Source organism: Haemaphysalis longicornis, unplaced genomic scaffold (genome assembly GCF_048455015.1).
Source record: "Haemaphysalis longicornis isolate Haplotype H1 unplaced genomic scaffold, Haemaphysalis longicornis Haplotype H1 scaffold_6, whole genome shotgun sequence".
Lineage (NCBI taxonomy): Eukaryota > Metazoa > Arthropoda > Arachnida > Ixodida > Ixodidae > Haemaphysalis > Haemaphysalis longicornis.
In genome coordinates this window covers 47,736,741-47,754,798 of record NW_027526407.1, presented here as the reverse complement: position 1 = coordinate 47,754,798, position 18,058 = coordinate 47,736,741, and the positions used below count along the sequence as shown (strand labels likewise).

General features: G+C 47.4%; 1 protein-coding gene across 1 annotated transcript in view; it reads right to left on the bottom strand.

The window, feature by feature from the left end:
- Mical (Molecule interacting with CasL) overlaps window positions 1-18,058 on the bottom strand; it is a 72,409-nt gene that overhangs the window by 48,841 nt on the left and 5,510 nt on the right. The window contains exons 2-11 of the mRNA XM_077674189.1: window positions 12,785-13,018; window positions 12,194-12,355; window positions 11,381-11,588; window positions 11,182-11,298; window positions 8,724-8,825; window positions 7,522-7,658; window positions 6,593-6,712; window positions 5,097-5,354; window positions 3,928-4,032; window positions 1,499-1,733 (exon numbers count right to left, since the gene is read on the bottom strand). Of these exons, the coding sequence (XP_077530315.1) occupies window positions 1,499-1,733; window positions 3,928-4,032; window positions 5,097-5,354; window positions 6,593-6,712; window positions 7,522-7,658; window positions 8,724-8,825; window positions 11,182-11,298; window positions 11,381-11,588; window positions 12,194-12,355; window positions 12,785-12,922 (1,582 nt within the window). The 5' untranslated portion in view covers window positions 12,923-13,018. The remainder of the gene's footprint in view (window positions 1-1,498; window positions 1,734-3,927; window positions 4,033-5,096; window positions 5,355-6,592; window positions 6,713-7,521; window positions 7,659-8,723; window positions 8,826-11,181; window positions 11,299-11,380; window positions 11,589-12,193; window positions 12,356-12,784; window positions 13,019-18,058) is intronic.

The window sequence follows — 18,058 nt, the reverse complement described above, 5'->3', positions numbered from 1 at the left end:
TGGCAGTACCGTATAATGCGGAATATAGGTCGAGGCGGAATATAGGTCGACCCCCTTACCTTGTAGCCGAAAAATGCAAAAAAAAAATAATTAGGTACCAACCATTGTTTTATTGAGACTATAACTTGTTTCATCTCAGATTACTCATTTAAAACTGTCTGAAGTATCGTCGGATGACTGCTTCTGGCTCGCTGTCGCCCACACAGCAGGTCGTCCTCGGTGCAGTCCAGGGAATCGCTTATGCAGCACTTCTTAAACACTCGTAAGAAGATGTCATCGTGTAGCGAGCGCAAAGCATGGGACACTCGTGTGCAGACCGGAGCGACAGCCAGTCTGTGCAGGTGGTCAGCAAACGTCTTGGGGTATCCATTCGTAGTGACATCGCACGACGCTAGCGAACAAAATTTGCCCCTTTGTACAGCAGCACAGGTGCACAGTGCAGCGCCCATGAAACGAGGCCTCCGAGCGTTGCATACCGAGAGCTGCCCCTTCAGCTAACGCCGCTAGCAACACTTCTTTTGGTGATACCGAACTGGCGCAAGGCGGACACGTCATTCATTGGCCTTGGAAAACCCCCAACTTTTCTTTTAAATGCTGCTGTAAACTGGCACCAAGTGCCTAAACTCATTTTGAGCAAGAAGAAAATTGCACGCACACATTCGCCGACAGCGAGAGAAGCAACAAAACAAAGATGGCGTCGCGTCCGATTGATGGTGGTGGCGATGGTGCCTTTGGGGTTTGGATGGGCTCGATGGGCTGCCCGGTCGCCAGATGACAACTGCCAGTGACTGCAATATAGGTCGAGGGGTGACTTTTCGGCAAATTTTTCTGTAAAAAATCTCGACCTATATTCCGCATTATACGGTAGTTGTTCGTGCTTAAGCACATGATGTGTGTTGGACGTTCCAAACTCTACATCACCGAATGCAGAGTAATGCCTCGACTCCAATGTGAGTGCGATTAATAACATCTCTGTTGACACTACCGTAGATAATTGGTTTGAAACGGAGCAGACTGCTCACGCCGGTGTTTTTTTTTCTTTTTTCTTCGGCGTGCGGGCGCAGTGGCCCAAGCTGCGCCTTGTCCGTGGTGCTTCAGCCATGTCCGTGGCCGTGTTTCCAAGCGAAGAAATTGACAGCTACACTTTTCAGTGAATACTACCTATACTATTGTACTCCTTCATGATCAATGTGTGTATCTTCTTATCCAGAACCACTGCCTTCTTGTGATTTCCAAGTTTTGACTCAATGGAAGACCGGTTTCACGCACACGTCATGTGTCGAGACAGCTTTTCGAAAGACCAAATGGCCTGCGGGGAAATGCATTAGTTTTTTTACAGGACGCCATTGGTTCCTCTAGGAAAGCTTTCGCTTCAAGATCAGACAACCTAGGTCAACACAACACGCAGCACTGTGGAGGACTCAGGTGGAGGCTCAGGGAAACTGACAACCCATTCCTAAAAACCCCGCAATCTAAATGTCCGAGTGTGAGGACGCACCTCGGCGCCGCCGCTTGCGCTGCATGTCGGTGAGCGGCCGGGGCCCCAGGGCGGGCAGCGTGACCTCGACGTCCGTGCGACACAGGGGCCGCACCTGCGAGGGCAGCACGGTCTGCAGGTTCAGGTTCGGGTAGCGCGAGCTCGGGTTCAGGCTGTACTCAGCCAGGTCCTTGCTCAGGTTCTCGGGTGTCGTCTGCGCCAGCAGCCGGTAGATGGACTCCCGCTCCGCTAGAACCTGAGGGCAGGGGAAAGGGTGGGGGAGGGGAGGGAGAGCGGGAAACGGTAAAGCGGCGACATCAACAGCCACGGCAGTTAACAGTGGAAATGTGCATATAATATGACGCTTAGGTTTTAATGTGAAAGCATTAACGGGGGACATGGCTTTAAAAACAATTTCTTTTAATTTTGAAGTAAACTCTGAAACTTGTCAGTCTTGCTGTTTTTTTTTTTTCCACTGATTTCAAATATGGCATTATTTTTTGAGTGAATTAGTTACCCACAAGTAGAAATAATTAGCCATTTTTGGAGTAACATTAGACAAAACAGTGTTGGCCATAAAACTGCAAACTTCGGAGGCACCAGTGGCAAGGAACATTTCGAATGCCCATTTCAAGCATCAAAGTTTAATGAGCTGTAAAACTGGTTCCAAGCAATGCACCAAAAAAACCAATTCTCTTACTGCACTCACCAGGCTTCATAGTATTGGAAAATGTAAAGTTTACAGTTTTATGGCCAACACTATTTTGCCTAATGTTCCTCCAGAAATGGCTAATTATTTTTACTTATCTGGGTAACTAATTGACTTGCTCAAAAAATAATCCCATATTTGAAATCAGTGGGAAAAGAAAACAGCAAGACTGACACGTTTCACAGAGATTACTTCAAAATTAAATTTTTTTTTTAAGAGCCGTGTCCCCCGGCATCGGCATCATTAATAAGCCAGCATCGGCATCTATAATAAAAAAGAAACTGCTCCAACACCATGTGTCTTTGAAGTGTTCCGTAGCGCAAGGCGTTCCATAGCATGTGCCTGAACTTGACAGCAGTGAATGGTGGTCGGCCATGCCGCTACACCTCAAATGAAGTAAGGGGGCAAAAGTATGCAGCCGTGCGAACAGACAGCAGCGAAGTCCACCATTGTTGTCAACTCTCTGACTAAAAGCAGCAGCACAACACGTAGGAGACGAATCAAAGCCATTCGAAAGTATTAAGGAGGATCGCAAAGCAAAGTGTTCTCAGCTGCTCAAGCAGAAATTACAGCTCTCACGTTAAGAAGCAATATGAAGAGCTAAGGTTGTCGGAGTTTTTTTTTTTTTGCCACGCCGAGGCTGTGGCGCATAAAATGTGCATCTCACAGTACATGAATTACCAATCATTTTCAGCTAGCCCAGTGCACTATCAATGGTGGTTTGGACTTTCCCAGATTCAGCACTGCCAAACAGCGGCCATAGCTATACCTGTCATCAGGCTCTCTTGGCAGCTGTGTCAGTGGCGCCATAGTGCTACCATTGCTATTACCTCTAGAAACAAACAAACAAGCAAAAAAAAAAAAAAACTAGACTCCCGATTGATGCAAAGGTTGGCCACACCAGAAGTCTTTTAACACTTCCAGATACAAAATACATCTTTCCCGCGAGTGGGGCAGTGAGGAGGAAGGAAGAGTACGCAGCCAATTTAACTCTGCGCCCTCAGTGACTTCATCCCATGACAAAAACCCCTTTTGCCTGCATCTTTCTTTTTTCCTCGTCAACTAGCACCGAGAGACCCCAGTGAGTGTCATCACCTCTACTCATTGGACCACAGAGGAAAGAAAACTACGGAGAGGCCCCTGTACGCCAAACTCATTACACAAAATGTGGCGTCAGTGACGTCATTTTTAGGTGGTTCACACACACTATTGCTTGATTGTTCACAGCTACGACGGCTACGTCTGGTGAAATGGTGCGGACAGTGTTTGCAAGGCGTATGGGTGTAAACGAAAGTAGCGGTGAAGAAGGGAAGTACGGCTTATTTCCAGCATATTCCTTGGCGTCAGCATATTTCTTCAATGTCTGCGTGCCCAGTGCGCCCAATCGGCTGCTCTTTGAATGAAAGTAGCGGCGCAGAGGGTGAGGTGAAGCAGAGTGGAAAGGGAAAGGGTAGTGGCCTTCAAGGACATCCTGACATGGTGCTGACATTCTTTCCTCAATGCTTTTGCCCCATCACACACACTTGCCACCCTCATAGGGTCTTTCTGGATCTACTTCTGTCCTAGATGAATAGATACGTTACATGTTCAAGTGTTTCTAGGTGTCATTTTCTCTCTCCTCAAACATCCCCTTGTATAATGAGAACCCATATTACACACGCAGGCTACGTTACACGAAGCACGTCCTTGAATTTATGCTGCACGACACAGTGTTTGCAGTGAGAAGCCGTCGTCTACTCACGTGGAGGGGACTGTCCCTGTTGGCTGCCCACGACCGAATCATCCAGGCCGCATCCAGGGAGCTCAGGAAACCCCGAGCGCAGCCCGATCCCGTGGGCCAGAACGGCTGTAAAGCAAAAAGAGGGAGAGACAGAGAGAGGTGGAAGGTAAATTGGTCGCATACACGTTCACGTCAGTTTTCGGCAGTTCTAGGTTCCGCAAGGGAAGAGTGCCCTCCATACTTTCCATATTTCCTTTCCTATTGTACTCCAGTAATTGGCAGTGAGTGCCCGATAATCTATCTCATCTTGAAATACAACAACTGAAGAACCACAAAATTTACAAATACTATACAGTGTAGTCCCATTAAGACGAACTCGGTTAAGACGAACACTATGGTTAAGATGAACATTTTTGCTCTCTTGTAACGTCCACAATGCACAAAACCTGCTTTTAAGACGAATTTCTGATAATACCAACACATTTTCACAGTCCCTTCGAGTTTGTCTACTGTACATCAAAATGTAAACTACAACCAGTCTGATTCAAACTCTAAACTCTAAAATATGAATACCTTTTTAGCAGCTCAAAACTTTCGCTCCCTCTTGTATTGCCTGTTGTGGCCTGGTGGGCCAAGGTTACGTGGACATTACACAACAGCACAAACTCATTTCTGCTATTTAATTAATTAGATTAAGCAAGGTAAGTAAACAATCTTTTTATTTTGACTTTGGCAGCAAATTTTTCTCACCTGCACTGTGCTTTGCTGCAACTTTTGTGTATTTGAAGCATTGCAAACATTCAGAAGCATCAATATTGTAGTTGGGTGGACGAGAAATTAGCGTCGTCTGCGTTATCAGCACATGATACAAATCAAGTTTCTATCTTGGCTCCTCAGTTTTATTGCTGTGCACAGCAGTGATCCACAGTTATTAGGATGTGCTTGTGGGCCCACCTTTCAACTCATCAAGATCTACCAAGGGGCCATTTTCAATTCGTTAAGCTCCTAAAGACTACCACGAATTAAACATAATCTGTTGTCAACTAGTAACAAACAGAAGAGACAATCACAGACCAACAGCCTTTGCCAACAACTAAGTGTCAACAATTTGCCCCCTTCCAAGCACTGACCACGGCATACGTTACGGTCAGCTCTACCAGACTCTAGCCGTCCACAGCCGTTCCACTGACCTCGAGCAGGCTGTCGCCGACTAGCCCCTGGAGAAGCCAGTGGCCGTGCCGCTCGAGTAGCCGGCTGGCGTTGTCGGCCGCATACATGGAGGTGAAGTCGAACATGGCCACGTCTGGCTGCCCGTAGTGGTTGACAGCGAACTCCAGGCAGGGCAGCGCATAGCCCGTGGCGAAGTCGGCCGCGTCCCGCGCGTACTCGGTCAGCGCAGCCCGGTCGACATTGTCGGGAGACAGGAGACTGGCCGTGTCGCTGTAGTCCTGCAGCGGGCAACACAAAGCAGTGGAGGTGAACGCCTTGAGGATCATTCTCCAATAAACGCACAAGGAAGCAGCCAGGACAAGGAGCAGCACAACACGGTTGATTGCTCACAGGAGGGTGAAACAGGTTTTTCTGGTTCCCACCTTCCAAGCCCAAACTTTAAACGGTCGTAACTTCTGCTACAGACCAGATAGAATGATACTGTTAGTCTCCTTGCACTCCTTGATTTGTGCACGGTGCACTGGTACCTTCTTCAGCTGCCTCACTCACGCAGTTTCTTTACAGAGGCTGTCAAAACATAAAATAATAAAAATCCGAAAAATTTGAATGCAGCCACTTCACACAAAAACAAATTTTACATCTGCAATCAGAATGAAAAACTACATCTATCCTCCAATTTTTATCATCATAACTGCAAAAATAAACTTTTTTGGTATAAGACCAGTGTGCCCAAGTGACCTAGGGACAACCAACCACAACAGGGTGCGATGAATTTCAATGTCACCTGAAGTTGCGGTCAAATTAAATTATTGGTTGACTGACATTTTATTGATTGATTTATTGATTGCATTTTTGGTAGGCTGACATTTGATTGATTGATTGATTGATTGATTGATTGATTGATTGATTGATTGATTGATTGATTGATTGATTGATTGCATTTCTGCTAGGCTGACATTTATTCACTGATTTATTGATTTACTGACTAAATAAGATAATTTGATTAGCCCATAATCAAACATTGACCAATGAATAACATTGACCAATGAATCCCTTCCTGTGGGCAAGTGCTATCCTATGTGCGTACGCAAGTATGGAATCACGGGACAAAATGAAATGCACAGAAATCTGAGTCAGAGCAGGCAAAAAGCAAATGTTGCAATCTACAGAGGCCAAGAAAGGACGCATCACCGGTATATTTAGAACGTGCTACTGCCGTACTTTATTATTTTAAGTGAAGTGAAATAACTTTTACTTGCAATAAAAGAAATCATCGAATTTGGGTTTGTTCCTCCTTTTTTTCTTTCGCACTCCCTTTTTCCATGGTCACAAACTGCAGCCCGCCAAACCGATCCACAGCCACCCACAGCTGATGCTAGGAAAACAGAATTCGAGATTTCCCAATACGATACTTCTACCTGGATTACCTTTTCGCTAAACGTTTTCACTCCCCAACAATGCAAACTACTCCCCTCCATTAAGTTAGTGAGGAACACGAAAGTTGTTGTGAACTTACATTGATGATGACTCCCCTGTCCAGCAGGCTTTGCTTCTTGGCGGTCATGACAAAGTAGTGCGTGTCATCCTTGTAGTACACTATGTTCTCCAGGTCTATACCCGTGCTCTCCTTCATGTCCTGGAGACAACACATCAAGCAGAGGAAGAGTTCCAACACTGCCTCCCCACCCCAAGGGCAGCAACATAAAGAGAACTTAAGTGTGCTATCCAAACCAATAATGAATACTGAGTGTGGAAGTCAGGCTCAAATTTTCATCTGAGCCCACAGATGTACATTAGGAGTTTATTTACCTAATATTGTGCTTCTAAAGTATTGAATATTTTGCTAATAAGTGTAGAAACATTCCCTATATATAAGAACATTTCTGATTTCTTTTTCCTCTAAAATACTGTAAGGACCTCTTCATTTTTCTGAAGCACAAGAAAGAATTTTGCACTTGGCAAGTTAAATTTCAAATTCATTAATTCACATTAAGAATTACATCATTTGAACGTGCATTCATGTTGCTTCATTTTGTTATGTACCATTAAATTTTCTTCCCAACAGTTCTCGCACAATTTTCTTTTTTGCTGAAACCCACAGAAAACATTGCACAGAAAGAGCTAAATTGCCATAACAAGCGATTTGTTAAAAAACGATCAGAAAAACTTTTCCGGAAGTATGCTAGCACATACAGTTGGTGTCTGAAGTATTTGCAATATCTTACCAGTCCTTTCAAAACAAAAACTGACAGGCAACATAAAGAAACCAACACACCCAGCACACTCTTCAGAGTGTGGTTTTACTAAAAACTAATTAAGGTAAAAAAATAAACACTCACAATTCCTGCATGCCTAGGGTTAAAGAAAAAAGAAAAGAAGCCCTCAAGCTGAACAGCTACTCCAAGCACAACACAGACAATAGGGCCTTCAACGAAGAGCACGCACCTGGAAGAACCTCTGGTTGAAGATGAAGGCTACCCCCGAGATCTCCTGGACGCGCGCTTCCTCCGGACTGTGCCTGTTCATGAAGTTCGCCGTGATGGCAATGGCAAGCTTGCCTCGGAACTCCCGGCGGTTGAACCCTGGGTATATGGAACAGGAACAGCTCAGTAAGCGGCGAATAATTTCAGGGTGTACCGCAAGGTTCAACATTAAGCCCAATGCTTTTTAAAACAAAACTTGTAGCAGAGCAAGTTGGTTCATGACTTAAGTTGAGAAAGAAAGGGTGAAACGCTAACAAATGAGGGCAACGTAAGATGCAGAACTATACACACAGGTGCCGGTATGTGTACATATACTAATGCCAAGTCATATGATGCCCGTATGTCGTTTTGTGTCTTGCTTCATCCTCGTCTCAGTCCTTTGACCCTCTTTTCCGGGAACTATGCTTAAAGGTAGAAACAAAAGACAGATCTCAATTAAAAGTTTATGAATAGGAAAGTTATTATAACTTACTGCCAAAAATATAAAAGGTGCAAACAAATGTCAGCGGCTATTATGAGAACCCACCGGAAATTTTGTAATGCATACCGATTGCTACAGATATTTTCCCCCTTCATGTTAGCAGGCAAATCTAGCACTCCTGTACGTAAGACTGCAACATTTGAAGAAGTAGTGAACATTTTTCTGGGTGAAAAACACAAAATAATACACTAGTATACCTCACACCAACTTGCATAAAAGCTGGTACTGCACGAACCTGGTTATTTAAAAAAATCAAGCGCAAATAGCTGTCTGCACACATTAAATAATCCCCCGTGACATATTCACCAGCAACTTCTTAACTCAGGTAAAGCTTCGGTGCATGAAACCTCAATCTGAGTACTCATTTTGACTTTGACTTGAGGAAAATAAGCACACCTAATGGTCTAGACTCATTCTCCTCCTTTTAATGACCTCTGCTTCAGTCGTATTAAAATCTACAGTGCAATTTTCAACCTAGTAAATGAGGAGCTGTCAAGATGCCAGACCTTTACAGCACACACATTAACCAGCACACAGTACCATGTCCGCAGCGTGTATAGCACTGCACACAATTAGTGAAACAGAGCACAGCGGCCAAGAAAAAAGAAATGACCAGGGTAATTTTCCCGAGGGCCTGCAGCATCATCAGACGTCAATCTGCAATAAGGGGGGTGTGGCCTTACCTTTGAGCGTGTTCCGCTTCCCATCAGCCCCAATTAGGACGTCGAACTCGTACTGTGATGCCGGGTGGTCAGCGGGCTGTACCTGTGCTCGCCATCCAATTTCTGAAATGGGGCACAAATTAAGCCACTTTAGGCCAAGCTAAGCCAGAAAGATTGAGCCATGATAACCAAGAATTAGGCCAAGCTAAGCCAGAAAGATTGAGCCATGATAACCAAGAAATAGCAGTTCCGGGTATTCGACAGTGCTTTAGCCTGTTCCAAGCTACGTTCCATTACAATATTGTTTATACCCTTAGCTATTTGCAGCCCCCTACAAGCTTTCTGCATTGTTGCAAAGTATCCAGAATGATGTATTTAGTTGATTACTGCCACCCTGATTGTTGATTATCACAGCATTGGTAGTTCCAGGCCAATTTATGCCAAGGAAGGCAGAAGCTCCAAGGCAATGATTGACTGATTGTGGGGTTTAACATGCCAACACTACACAGGTGATGAGGAGCGCCACAGTGGAGGGCTCTAGATTAATTTTGACCACCTGGGGATCTTTAAGGGCCAACTGCACTGGAATTTCACCTCAACCAAATTTATTTTTAATGCGCAGTAAGTACCCCTAAATCAGCTGGGACACGAGTGGTAGCTCCATGAAGTGCCTTGTTAATCAGCTAGAAGTGCTTAAAAAAGCTCCGCCGCAGACCACGCTGCACCTGCCGGCGGATCGCGTAAACAGCCATGATGTGCCTGCGACGCTCCAGCCGACAGGGGCTTCTTCCTCTGGCCAGCCACGCAGATAGAGAACCGGTCAAGCTCTGTCGCGTACACTTCACCCATTTGCTGCCCCGTGCGAGCGTAGAGCTTGCGCGCAGGCTTGCTCCCGCGCTGCTGATTATCCGGCCGCTCGCTCGACAGCTGCGTCATTTTAATGGCTGCGCTATCCTCAATTTCGGTTTCAAAATCACCGATTTTTGCTGACCGCTTGCGGCATCCACACATGCATATCAGCTGTTAAATTTTGCACCTTGCTTACTTTCTTTTAAGTGCGAATGCACTTCTTAAGCGAGCCTGAATCGTCCGCCGCTGTCGTCCGCATAGCAACAGCTGCGGGTGCGCGCGCTCCTCGTCTTCCCTAGCAACGGGGGGAGATGGGCGCGCGCTACTCTCCTCCTCCTCTCTCCGCTCAGTGACTGCGGGTGTTGGGCGCCTCCTCTCCACTTCGGGTGGGAGCTCTCGCTCGCGTAGCGGGCGCTCCGCATTCCGACGCGTGAGGGCGCTCGTGTAGCGGCCGCGTGGCGCGGGAGGGTATTAGTCGAGCGCGCGCCGTCGTCGAGAGCAGTCGCTGGTCCTGCATCTCGATAACGATGATGGCGGACCGGGCAACGGTACCAGCAATAACGAGTGAAATATCTTTCTTTGTAGTTGTGTGCGTGTGTGTAATCTCTCGACTACTCATTAAGATCACGATATCCACCGTAATCGCGCAATCAACAACCGTGCATTCGCACTTACACACTCTCCCCCTCGGGAAAGTGCGAGGGAATTTTTTTCAGCAGACAATACAGAAATAGGGGTTTCAAGTGGTGAAAATTTTGAGTGCAGTTGGCCTTTAACGTGCACCGAAATGTCAAACACACGGGCGCTTTCACTTTTTGCCTCCATCAGTAATGCGGCTGCGGCGGCCGGGAATCGAACCCGCAACCCTGGGATCAGCAGCACAACGCCATAGCCACTGAGCCACCGCGGCAGGTTGCAAGGTAAAGCCAGAGAGGAATAACTGCATTATGTTTGTGTGCGTGTATTATTATGTGTGCGTGAATTTTTAAAGTAAAGCTTCACTACTTTTGTCCAGTGGTTTCGCGGAGGATGCACAAGTTAACCTTTTAACTGGAGACACACCCTCAGCGACACACCCCTCTAAGTGCATCGTGTGGTTCACCGTGCCCACTGTCGGCGCTGCGCACAACGCCCCGTTTTCAGACGCTCTGCGTACGTAGCGGTGGCGGCCACAACAGGAGCGGCTGCTCAGCTGATCGGCAGCCAACCATTCCCGCAGCCTCCCACGCATGCGCCGCTGAGTCATCTCGAGCCATGTGACTAATCTTGAGCCACGTTCGCCGTGAATGAAAGCGATGCCGAGCCTCCTCCTGTGAGCGTTGCACAGTTGCACAGGACTGAACGGCTTTGAGCCGTGGTCGGCAATACAGATACATCAAAGGTTAACCAAGCGAAATCAAGACACAACCAGGCTAAGCCAAGCTTTTGCTTTTCTTATCCTAAGTTTGCTGAGCTAAGCCGCAACCATTTTATGTAAAATACATATGCGTCATTACAACTAGGAAAATCAATGCCCCTGTTCTGACTTCAACAGATTTGTTTGATTAATCTCAAGGTCCAAGAGGACCTTGAGAAAAAATACTGGGGTAAAAAAAATGGCTCAGCACTTAACGCTCCCTGGCAGACTCACTTTCTAGGCTCTGGTCCTCGGGCGGCTCGAGGAGCTCCTTGAAGGTCACGTTCTCGTGAACTTCGACCCCCAGGAGGAGGGCAACCTTGAGCAGAATCAGCTGCAGCTGCCTGATGCCTGCGCAGAACAGAAAAGGAAACCCCCGCTTAGAAGAATCCCCTCGAATAGAAAGGCCCCTTCCCCAGCCCCCTCTACGCACTGATGTGGTCGATGGAGCCCGCGCAGAACTTTCCGAAGAACTTCTTGGCGCCCAGCGCGCGCAGGTCGTGGATGACAAAGGGCCACAGGTGGAGCACGTTGTTGCGCGAGTACCGGTCCCGCTTCTCCAGCACCACCACCTTGGCGCCCAGCAGCTGCGCTTCAATGGCCGTGCGCAGGCCGCACGGACCGCCCCCAATGATCAGCACCTGCACGAAAGGGGGTGGGAGGGAACGGGTCAGCTCTTAATCCCGAGTGGAGGGGGATGTCTTTGCTTGCTTTGCTGCAAATAGGCCATGTGCTCCTGATCCTACACTAGACAGATTAAACCTTACAGCTTTAAGAATCTTGTGTTTGAAGTTGCTGCATTGCTTGTTCAGCTCACTCCCTTCATTTCAGATGCCTTTTAATGCAATAGATGCACCTACAAGACGAGGCTCAAAAACAGCAGTATTTTAGTCTCCAGTTGTGAGGCCGGAGTGCTTCCCAAGGTTCATTTTCCATCACTGCCACCTGGTTTATTTTCACTCTCAATTTGTTTGCCTGCATTTTGTTCTGGGCAACACGACCGATGGTCATACTGAGAGATCACGGTATTTTCACCGAAGTCCTCCACAAAAAAGAAAAAAAAAGGTGAAAAAGCATAATGTCCGTTACAACTTCCAGTCTTACACCCTTTATGAGGAGCAAAGCCTCCCATACTCCCAGTTTCACACCCTTCACAGGGTGTAAAGCCTCCCTCTTACTCTCAATTTACACCCTTTATGGGGTGTAAATCCTCCCCCTACTCCCCAGCCCTACCAAAAAGGCTTACCCGCATGCCCGCACAGGCCTTGCCCCGGTTGTAGCACTTGTGGGCGGCCCGCTTGTCCAGCTTGGTCCAGAGGGAGGCGGCCCGCCACGAGCGCAGCTTCACCTTGAGCCGCGGGTAGAACACCGGCAGCGGGCACGGGCTCAGCTGGAGCACGTCACACATCTGCACAAGTGAGGGGGGGTACACAGAAACAATGGGTGAGGACAGAACAGTTTGCAACCACGGAGAAACCTCGCCACTGTGAAGAAGGCTGAAGGCATAATCATGATTAAGGGATAAACGAAAGCAAGAACTGAATTCAGGGCAGGGCATGGCTTGCAGGTTGGCAAGGATGTCCTCAGAACACAAGAAACAATAAAAGGAACCAGCACACAACAGAATACTCGTGCTGCTGGCAGGGCCAAGAGCTAAATTCTAATGAGAGGAAAATTGACAAAGAACTTTGTTTCAGGTGCACTAAGAAGTGCTCTAGCTGCGAAAAACACCCGCAAGAGCTACGTTACTGATGCAGGACTCAGCGACATTCATTTAACAGTAGGGAAGACACCAACGATGAGGGGGGGGGGGGGGGGGGGGGGGGGGGGGGCTTGCCTGCCGGTAAGTGGAGAGGGCCGTCTTGAAGGTGCCGGCGGACACAAACTGGTCGAACAGGTCCGAGGCGAGGGCGCTCTCGGGGCTCATGGCCTGGGGTAGCCCCGTCGGGGTTCCCCGTGCACCCCGCATGGCCATGGCTACCTCCTCCTCCTCCTCCTCCCCTCAGCCGCACCGGGGAGCCGTCAGTGCACCATGGCTGCCACCGCTCCGCCGACGGCGGCTTCCACCACCCTGCACAGAGACAAAATCCACCTCTTCGGAAACTGACCCCCTTCTGCCTTCACTCACCTCGGGTGAAGTGAGCACGTTAAATGCGTAAGCATTTCTATGTAGTCTCGTTGAGGAAACCCGTTTGTCCTTCTATAACAACTGCTTTGTCACGCTTCTGCTACACAAGGATATGCATTTCATAGAAGGCCCCGAGGCCTCCATATTTTCAAACAAGGCAGCTGATAATACTCACTAGAAGAATGTGTCCCCAGCAATGCATTTGTGCAGAGTAGTGAAGTTGACTGCAGAGTAGTGGCGTATGATAACGCGCATTACTGAACAATTACCACCTGGGAGTTCTTGCTTTTTTTTTTTTTTCATTTACTCTTCTAATGCGCTGCTATATAATAGCAAATGGTGAGGTGCGGGGACATGGGGTGTACTGTGCGTTAACTCCCCCTCCACCACTGCACTGAGTGGTTTGTTTTCTCTCTTGACAACTGTTCCGTTCATTCAGAGAGGCATGCATTACACACCTAGCTGACCCCCACATTTGAGGTGTTTGCATCAAAATGCTTTGCCCTTAACTTTTTTTGCCACAACAGACTGCCCAGAGTGGAAACGTTTCGCTTTATAACAGCCATGGAACCCATATAGCATCACCAACTGTGGTGACTTTGCAGACAGGACAAGCTGCAATTGAGGGCAAGGTCAAGAGCCATGTGCTGATCAAGACTAAGCAAAGAAAAAGAAAAACTACCTGTGAAATGTGAAACACACGCATGCTCAAAACCACCAAATGGTGTAAATCAATCTCGAGTCTTTTATTACAACCAGTCATACAACATAAGTGTGACTTGGATGCATACAAAACATGAAGTGAATTTTGAATTAGCTAACTACCAGTTTGCACCAAATTCAATCCTAAAGAAAAATGAAAAGATGTGAGCCATTGCAGTGCTGCTCCATAGAATAAATGTTTGCATGGCATGAATTTTGACAACACACTTTAATACAAGGCCACCATGTTTTCCATTTTTATCCAGAGTAACCTACAGATAAATTTATATGCTTTGTATTCCATCAGAGGATTACACGCACACCATGCAGCCTTTTTCCCCCGTCTCGCGAAACTGAGCCACCTCTTCTGTCAAAAGCACTCAACCCATTTGAAAACCTTCAATCTACTATTTTTTTTACACCTGTCCCATTTTTACTAGTTTTCTGTCATAACTAAAAATACCTGTACCTTAAACCCTGCAGATCGTTTCTTTAAAAGTCCCATTTAATGGGGACCATTTATTAGTGAGTCAATCCATATTTAACTTCAAGCCTGACAGATCAGCTAGCTGTCTTTTCAAAAACGTAATTTTAACATGTAGCATTTCTTCAAGCCTGACAGATCAGCTAGCTGTCTTTTCAAAAACGTAATTTTAACATGTAGCATACATGCAGTGTGTGTGCATATACATATGCCGAGACTGGCACACCCACCAACAAATTCCTCACCCAGCCCTCACAGCGCGCACGACAGGCTAACAACTGCAGAGATGTAGCTTATCTTTCGCAAACATTTATCAGACCCTCGACATCCCCCAAACGATACAAGAGGAAAAAGCAAGAGGCAGCTGCTATAAAAACGTCCGGCATTGAAGGTTGTTGACAGCTGCAGCCCCCTTTTGTCAGTGTGAGGTTCGCAGCAAAAAACTGCATTCCGCTGACTCCGACACAGAGTGCAAAAAACTGTACCAACAGGTGCGCTCCAGGCGGTATCCTCCAGGGGAAAGCCTTGCTCCAATGCTTTTTAATCCAGAGTGGAGGTGACACGAAGAAGTGTACGGGGCTCTGCCTAGCAGCAGCTGCTGCTGCGTCGGCTGACAAATGCACGCAGTTGGGTTCTACGCCTCGCGTGAGGCACTACGTCTTGCGCAACCGTCGAGCAGCATTCCAATTCTTTTTTTAACTTGCAGATGGGCACCCTTTTTAAGTTTACGCTCAGTTTGGACAGTAACACTGTCCAAACCCAGAAGGTTAATGGGTCCTTGCAGTCTAACCTGCTAATTTATAGACTTCTATTTATAAGTTTTATTTTCCGAGTCAATAAACCCTGAAGCTGTTAAGTACCTGTTGCTAAGGAGAGTCTACTGTGCTTATATTTGAGTACTAAACTAAGTTTTAGGAAATTTTCAATTGCAGCTGTAGTTATATTTAAGAATGAAGGTCCCTGCACATGACCCCACCTTCCTCAGGTTGTGCAAGTTTCCCACACAGTTAGCTTTCCATCCTTTTCGTAACCAATTCTTCGCATTCTATGCAAAACCTTTTGCACTAGCAGTCTTTTATTGTGTGATTTTGCTATGCAGCAAATGAAAAAGAAACTCCAAGGAAGGAAAGAAGGTAGGCAAGTAAGGAGTTGTATGTTGTTCCCAGCACCAATCTGCTTGAAAAGAAAGAAGCAAATTGCATGTTCACAGGAATACGAGATTTTTGTAAAAACTTCAGGTGCTTTCTGTCCAGTATGCCACAAATAATAAAAGGACCTGCTTGCCAAGATGTCATTGTACCCAAAAGGTGCACCAAGTCAAATCCTTAGTAACGTCAAGTTTTGTATGTAGTGGAGTTTTGTCCCAACGGTGCCCAGTGCCACTGGTGCACAACAGTGCCTAGACACTGTAGGTTCACCAGTGGCACCTGATATGGCACACTCTGGTACTGCATGCCAGTGCGTGGAGCCTTAACTGCAAACGATTAAAAGCGTGTGTGCATATCGTAATCATGTTTGCCATCGTCACCATCACCACATTCATCTGGTGTAGCAAGCCAGACAGCTCAACACAAACAGGAAAGGAAGAGAAAACCTTTCTAGGGGGTGTTGGGCAGCTTTGCTTGGCGGACATTGTCAGCTACATTAAAGGGACAGAAAACTGGTTTTTGTGGAGTGAATGCCCCAAAGCTTATATGAAATCCAGCATCTCCTATACTGGGGTAACTGCAAGGAATTTCTAGATAAACAGGCAGAAATAATTTTAATTGCTCACTAAAATTTCTGAAGTCTGAAAAACGGCGCCTCGTGGCGTATAATTGCGACACTGCGTTACGTGTCCAAACAACAATGTCGACTTCAACACGATTTGAAAAACCACATGAAGGAATAGGGAAGACTGCACATTATTGTTGTTTCGGCCAGTGAAAAGTACCGCTTTGTATGCCCCGTGCTGTTTAAACTGTGTTTCCGCACGTATCAGTCATGTTTTCCAGCACACCTTTTGGCTGGACACATATGGCTGGTAGATCTAAAAATTCCGGTTTCAAAAGTTCTAGGGCACTATCAGCAGTACCGGTATTTTACGCGATGCCCTTTCACTGAGGATAGAGAAAATATACTCGACAAAAATCGGTTGTCTGTCCCTTTAACGATGATTCCCAGCTCTCAACGAACCTCCAGGCTCAACCCTTCCATACTGCGCCCCAAACACTGTCCTGCCGATCGCACCAGCAGTAGCGTTCGCTTCTCTGCGAAACCGGCCATCCCAACAGGGATTCCCCTCGTGAAAACCTCGCAGCTGGAATCCCTTCGCGCTCTTCCGAAGGTGGGGCGCGCTCGGATATGCCCACCGCAAGAGGCGCGCGCGCCCATTCGAGCGTCAGGTGCGGAGAATGCGGTAGCAGAGCGTGCGGCTCCTTCAAAAAAGACGAGGTCACGGCCGGGTGTTCACGGGAGCGTGTAGAAGAAGAGGGGCGCTGCCCAGCGCTATGCCGGACTCGAGAAGGAAGGAAGTGAGGAAGGAAGGAAGCCATCGGGGCCACGCCTCGGAAGCACTGGCGACGAGCCGTCGGGTGAGGGAGACGTAACATACGGCGGTGGCCCGATCGTATCGACGCCGATCCGGCCGACGGCAAACAGGCGCGACTCGCGCCACAAATCAGGCCGCCGCCCACTCGAACGAAAGTGACGGGTCGCGCGCGTGCGGAGTAGGTACTCCGTCTGCGGAAGCGGCCGGGAAGCGGGCACTCGTCAATCAACGCGAATTAAGTCACCGAGATTGGAAGCAGGCCGGAACTCTTAAATTGGATAGCTCACTGGATCAGTAGTGCTCTAGCACCGTGGTCCGTACGTATACGATTACTGGGTTAATTCCCCCGGACAGTTTTTGGCGCAACAGTTGCCGTAGCAATGCGCTTGAAAAGCGGACAACACCCGGTCACACCTGCGCCAGGATAGGCCACGGGCGGTGGACAAAAATTTACGGGACAATTACTGCACAGCTGTTCCAGTCCGTGGTCTTTTAATTCCTCGCAGCAGTTGTGGCCCGATAATCGAGGAGGCCTGTTGATTTCCAATCGGTCTTTTCCCACCGTGACGAGCATCATTATAATAGTCGAACAACCACAGCGAGGTGTTTCGCGACTTCTGCGACCGTTATTCGGGCGGCTGCTAACGGTTTTTCGTACGCCGTACTTCGCCAACGGTCTTTCGCCTTCTATTTTCCGTCAGCCACCCCGTTAAGCGCGAAGCTTCTTTACATACAAAAAAGGTGTAGGCACGTCTCCAATAATTATCTGGAATTCCTTAACCCTGTGATTTATGAATCCCTCTCCACTGTTGCCCCGTTTCGCTTTCCGCGCGGCCTTGCAACATTTCAAACAGGTCACTCGCCTCGATGCGGGCAAGGCTGAACTCGCTTCGAAGTTAGAAAATTCTTTCAGAATTTCCCAAGTATCGACCACCCAGTAAATTTTCTACGCTCCAGAATTTCAGGACTTTTAAGACAAAAAAAATGCGATACGCCTCTCATGCGCAGCACCGCGGTTGTATAAAACGAATGCATTATTTGCGCACGAGGGTGATTGTGCAGTTAGGTACCCAACCTCATTTTCTTTTGATTGATTTGATTGATTGTAGGGTTTAACGCGCCGACGCAACGCAGGCGATGAGGCGCGCCGTAGTGGAGGGCTCCGGATTAATTTTGACCACCTGGGGATCTTATCGTGCGCCGAAATCTCGTACACACGGGCGTTTTTGCTTTTCGCCTCCATCAGAAATTTTCTTTTTGAGAATGA